The 6,421-nt window shown below is 30.8% G+C and overlaps 1 protein-coding gene across 2 annotated transcripts in view; it reads left to right on the forward strand.

Annotated features, from left to right (window-relative positions):
• The window catches only part of LOC106683297 (myosin-2 heavy chain), an 82,691-nt gene that overhangs the window by 5,553 nt on the left and 70,717 nt on the right, over window positions 1-6,421 (forward strand). For both annotated transcript variants that reach the window (XM_067052911.1, XM_067052912.1), the window contains exons 3-6: window positions 196-333; window positions 463-635; window positions 2,384-2,618; window positions 4,140-4,592. In XM_067052911.1, coding sequence (XP_066909012.1) covers window positions 196-333; window positions 463-635; window positions 2,384-2,618; window positions 4,140-4,592 — 999 coding nt within the window. The remainder of the gene's footprint in view (window positions 1-195; window positions 334-462; window positions 636-2,383; window positions 2,619-4,139; window positions 4,593-6,421) is intronic.

A 6,421-nucleotide genomic window follows, 5' to 3' on the forward strand; every position in this document is an offset into this window, starting at 1 on the left:
AATGAAGAGTGTTTGGAGACTAAACTTGGATACCAAATAATTTAATTAAACAAAATTAAATTTGTTGCATAATGGAATGATAGAAACACCATTGTAATAATTGCACAACCATTCCACTTAATCAATTTGGTAGTTATCCGATTAATAAAAGTATTGTTATTAAGATTTGAACTAAATAAGAACATTTCTTTGCAGCACTGGAAAGAAATTGAAGAGGAAGAAGCAAAAAATAAAGGATCTGGTGGTAATATATCTATTGTCGGTGCTGGGTCTAATGAAGCAGTTTCGTTCCTCTTATATGCCATTATGACAACTAAAACTCCTGTCATTAGGGTGAGAAATGTTTATTTAATACAATACACAATTTTTAAAAAACTTACATTTTTTATTATTGAAAATTGGAGTTATCTACATCAAATAAGTGTAGTCGTATATAAAATTTTTGTTTTGTTAAATTTTCAGAGTGGTATTAAAATAAAACTGTTTGAACCTCATGATGACCGACAAGAGCAGCTCAAACAAAATTTTGATCATATGAGCACTGTGGAAAGCAACATAAATATTTGCATTGTGGAAGATTTAGAAGATGTGTTTAAAAATTGTGATCTTCTAATTTTTTTAGGTGATAAATTCAGGCAAGTATAATTTTTTAAAACAGTTATTATGATCTTATGTACTTATTACCTTTAGTTCTTTTTCTATTATAAATATAAAAATCTTGTGTTCTTTCACTCTTTAATATACTTATATTTAAAGGAATCAAAATGAATTTTAAATACTACATTCAATATACATTCCGAGCTCTGGCCAATTATAGTGAAATACTTTTTATAAAACCAAATTAAGTGCATAAAATAAAACATTAAACATATCTGCCATATATTTATAATTTGCCAGCATATTCTAATTCAGTTGTTTTTAGAATACCTTAATAACTTAAGGGGGTTTTCTGCACCATAATATTAAATTTATTAGAGATTTGCTTTTAGAGAAGGAAATGATTAATATATTAGAATTCAATACCTCAAAACCTGAATTTGAAATCATTTGTTATATCCTGTATCACCAGGTTCCATCTATCTGACTTCTATCTTCCACTCCACTGCCTTTTTTTTTTTTGTTTCCCTCTGACTGATCATTTCTGACATATGAAAGGGTGAGAAGGGGAAGTTATCTAGAGGTAACCAACTAATTCCAACAAGAGTGGGGAGGGTGCTCAATTTTTATTCCATGGATCATAATGAAATAAAAGTCAATCCCCAGGCCAGATTCGAACTGGTGCTGCTGAAGTTAAAAAATTGCTAAGGTGATGCCTCAACTCCCTGAGCGACAAACTGACTCAAACCCCACTGACCCATCGTCGGAACTACTCATAAGAACTACTACCCCTATCAAGTTACCTGTCATAAACTTCTTTATAGTACATTAAACTAGCTTTATTTTGAGTCCTGGCAGACATCTGTAATTCCGATACTTCCTGAGATATAGTTTTTCATAATTCCAAAAATTGTGTCTGAACTAATTGAAATCAACATTTTTAAAATTTATATTGTCAAATATCATAAAAGCTACTGCTTCTACGAAGATAAATGTTATATACTACTTTATATTACATTCAATCAGTTTTAATTTGAGTACATCATGAAATATAGATTTCCCTAAATAAAATCATTAATTGCTAATTTTTCAGTGAAGTTTTTATGATATGTTGATTTTTAAAAAAATATATCTTGGGACCTGTTGAACGTTAATAGTTCTATTAAGGCTCATATTTTAGAAAATTTATGGTACATTAAATTGTTCTATTAGGTTTTCTAGTGTTGTTGGTAATTTTAATGATACGAAGCTCTGAATGAAAATTTTTTTTTTAACATTTTGAAACAGGTGCCATTTTTTATTCTCCTTACTATACTTGTTAGAATCATCAATTTTGACTATTAATTATTTATAGTTTTCATTTAAGTAATAAAAATTGGAGACTTTTTCCTCCTCTTTGGTTCTTGTACTAATTCCTTCTACAATACGTCATGCATCAACACCTAGGCAAATGCCTAGTTCAAATCCATCAAACTCAACCATACTTTCCAGTCCTAAAGAGAATTAATATTATATGGTACATAAGTATATATTATTTTTTAAATATTGGAAGTAGTTTTTTTTTAATGTTGAAAAATACTGATTATGTAATTATACAAGTTTTGAGTATGTACGGCCCTTGCTAATATATTATATAATCTTATATTGTTCTATAGACCTATTTACAAAATAATAATGCTATTTTTCATTAATTTTTTGAGTAACTTTTTTAATTAGACCATCTTGTAATAAAAAAAAAAAAGTGTAGAGATCTAAAACATATTTTTAATCAAAAAAATTTATCTAGGACTACAGGAATGGATATTGAAAAATTCCTATATCTGGAAAAAGTTCTGTATGGATCTTATGGATTTCTTTGTAATTACAATATGGAAGAGCAAACCAAGGTGATATTCGCTTGTATGGAAAATGCTGCATTTAATGCAACTTGCTTTCTGGCTGAAGCTCCAACCGTTGATAAAAAAAAAGTTGTAGCCCTCACTTCATATCTTGGCACAGAATTAAAATTATACATCAGTAAGGTAAAAATTTCCTCAGTATTGATTTACTAGCTCTTTGTTTTTCAAAATATGAATCCAAAATTTTGTTGGTTGGTTACTTCTTGCTATGAAGTGACAAATATATGCCACTCTCCTTTCTATCTTCCTAACTCGTCATTTTCTCTCAGGAATTGTAATATAAAGAACATAGTATACTTTTGAATACTTGTTTTGATCCATTATGATCTCATAGATTTTCATCATCAGCCTGATGATTTTCTTAATTTTACATTTCTAAATGTGGAGGAGAAGAACTAACTGTGAACTGCTTGCAGAGACTGGTCATTCAATATATCATGGATGCTTCTACGTAAAAATGAACACAAGTATAGTAGGCAAGAGACCATGCAGGAGGCCAAAAACCAGATGGATAGACAGAATCCACAAAGACACGAAAGAGCTGCATGCAGCAAACTGGAAAGCAGTAGCCCAAGATAGGTAGGCTTGGAGAAGGATGGTTCAGGCGGCCAAAGATCTACAAGGTCTATTGAGCCAACTGCATGTAGCAGTCCTTGGCCACTTTATTAAACTAATTCAACAGATATAAAAAAACTCCATAAATACGTGATTTAAGTGAACAATGTTCCTTCCTGGCAAACCTGCCCCAAAAAAACCACCAGTTAGCGATGGTCCTATATCACTTTTGAAATGTTTACTTAAAAAGGGAAGAGGAACCTATAGTTTTATGTAGCAATATTTAAATAGTGGCTAAAATTGAAAATAAGCGTAGCAAAATGCCTTTGCCATGTCATCCCTGTTGGCTGCACACCTGATGGATATTCTGCTTTTTCTTAAATCCTCTTTTATATAATCTATCCATCTTGCCTTTGGTCTTCCCTTAGACCTGATTCCATCTGGCTTCCCATGATAAAGCCTTCTCGTTGTCCTCACTTCAGCCATTCTCAGGGCATGTATTAACCATTTCGAGCGAACTCGGATACATATGTATTACCGTATTTATTTTGGATACATATTATATCGGTTTTTCTGGCTATTGCGGGTTGAGTATCTGAGGTGGGGGACCTTGAAGTCCAACCACCTTCATATTTTTGTTTATTTTTCCTTTAATTCAAATATTTAAAAAAATTTGCACTATACATGCTGTATCTAAGAGAACAACTGTTGAGCCTCTCTTAATATATGAGGCACCCCCAAACCATTCACACCTGTCACTGATGATTTTGGTATGAGACCATTCGTGGATATTATGAATGGAGTAGTGGTAACACCTTCCAAATGATATAGTTCCTTCTACTCAATCTCCAATTCCTGGTATTTCCTCAGTTTTTCTCCCACAGTGGAGCTTATGTTATTATTGTTGAGGGATCCCAACATCAATAAGTTCCGCTTTCTTTTTTCTTAGATCTATAAAGAGGATATCTGGTTTATTTAGATGTACTGTATGGTCCGTAATAATTGATTCATCCATTATTATTATTATTATTATTATTATATATATGTATACTTATATTACAATGTTTTAATCTTTATTTTCGTTTTAAGATGGCTGGATTTCCAGTGGAATCTCTTGAACAAATACCAGTATGGGGTATGGCTGACACTTGTCATCTTGTTGATGTAGATATGGGTAGCTTGATTTTCAGAATCCCTGATAGTTATAATCCAAAGTATCCCAACATCAAGTCTTTGGCTCGACTGATTGAGGATGAGACTTTAAGGGTACAGTTATACAAGGTGTGGAAAATGCAACAGGACAAATGTGTTGCTCAATGGAGGTGGTCAAAGATGAAGGAAAATTTGAAAATAGAAGAGACAAAGGCGAATATACGCTGCAAACGTATGAATGTGCTCAATAGTCTGGCTGATTGTTATAGGGAAGCGGAGAAGAGATATGGCCGAGTACCATACTGGAGTATTTGGGATAAGTTAATGGCTGAAGTCGAAGAAGGAGAGGATTATTATTCTCCTGAGAACATGTATAGGAGGTTCAGGAAGGTAAGTTTTTTTATGTGATTCCCCGCTAATTTTAATGGAAGTTTGTATATTATTATAATAGTCCTAAAATATCCAAATATATTATAAGGTCTTATTCAAAATTAGTCAAATTATAAATTTATCCCATGTGTTTATGAAAAAAAAGAATCTTTACTTATTGACGTGTGAACGACCATTGTTGTGGAGAATGTGTTCCGCTTTACTCGATATTCCTTTTCTCTGATTATGATTTGGCTTATGAGTTATTCAGTATTTAACAGTAATTGTCATTTTATGCCCATGGAATCCAATAATTGAAAGGATTCTTCTAACACTATAAATAATTAGCCATTCTTTGCTTGCTACAGACATAAGTGAAATATTGAGATTCCTGTGATGTAATATACTGTTAAAATATAAATTAATTTATTATACTTCACTAATGTATTCATTTATATAAATTTAATTTTTTAAACATAAAGAAATGAACAAATTGTTTAATTTATTTTGATATATTATTCATATTTAAGAGAATAAAAAGGTAAAGAAGACCTTATATATATATATGTGGAATTTTTTTTTTTTTTGTAGGTGTTTATTTAAAAATTGCTCCAAAGTATTATACAGAATTTATATAAGACAATAATTTTTGATAAAAGAAACTTAATTCGTCTATTGAAATATGAATGAATAATTAATTATTTAACAAAAATAAAATAATTTAAACAAAACAAAACGAGTAACTCAGACTTAGGTTAACAAAACATTTTTTTTTTTTATTGAAAGACAATAGTTGACCGTATGAAGTAGATTGTTGGAAGATAGTCAGGGTGGAGGTCAATTAAGGTATAAAAATAGTGAAAGAATACTATTTATTATTAACCAGCGTTTCACCCCACATTGCAGAGCTTCGCCAGGGCTGTCAAAATAGTTTTCTTTTGTATTATAGTTTTCTTTTACTATTTTTATACCTTTATTGACCTCCACCCAGACTATCTTCCTACAATGTATTTTTTTTTTTAATTATAGGCAAACTTATTTCCCCAGTTTCAATTTACAAACAAAATGTTTTATATTTCGGCTAGCAGGCCATCTTGTGGAACATTAAAAATTCACCAATTTGTGATTATATGATATTACTTATTAGTATGTGGACATGTTAAATGATGTATGATAATATATTTTTGAATTTTTAGTTTTTCTGAAGATGTTATCAAAGCTGAAACGTAGAAAATTTTGTTTGTAAATTAAAATTGGTGAAATACTCATGTCTATAATTTAAATGAATTTTTGTTCACCAAAAACAAATTTCATATGTAAAAAAGTACTTTTGTGATTAAAAATAATAAGAATTCTTCTGGAACTAAGAAAAATAATGGCTATCTGACCTGGCCATTGTCATTTAAAGAATAATAATCTTTTGGTAGATATAATGAGGGTGATTGAATTGGCATATATTGCAGTCTGCTCGATCACTTAAGCAAAATTATGAATGATCTAGAAATGGAGAGTTATTATGCAGGCAGTGTGTGATGTATATTAAAGTGTGAACTTGTTGCCATGGGACGATTGAAATTTTTCACTGTGAGAGGCCTCTGGTTTGGATCTCGCGGAACAACACCAGATAGAACAAGGAGCTTCTTAGAAGGCCTAGGTGTTAGCATCAGGGATATTGCAATCTTAGCAGAAAATATTATTTGGGACTTCCTGGGGATCATACACCATCACCTGCATGGGAATTAGCTCGGAGATTATTCATTGTTTTATTTATTTATTTTAATATGTGGACCTGTCGATTTATGTGTCTTAACTTATTTATTCATTAAATTATTTTATTTTATTAGTATTAT

Source organism: Halyomorpha halys, unplaced genomic scaffold, assembly GCF_000696795.3.
Source record: "Halyomorpha halys isolate HHAL.00 unplaced genomic scaffold, Hhal_1.1 Scaffold476.1, whole genome shotgun sequence".
Lineage (NCBI taxonomy): Eukaryota > Metazoa > Arthropoda > Insecta > Hemiptera > Pentatomidae > Halyomorpha > Halyomorpha halys.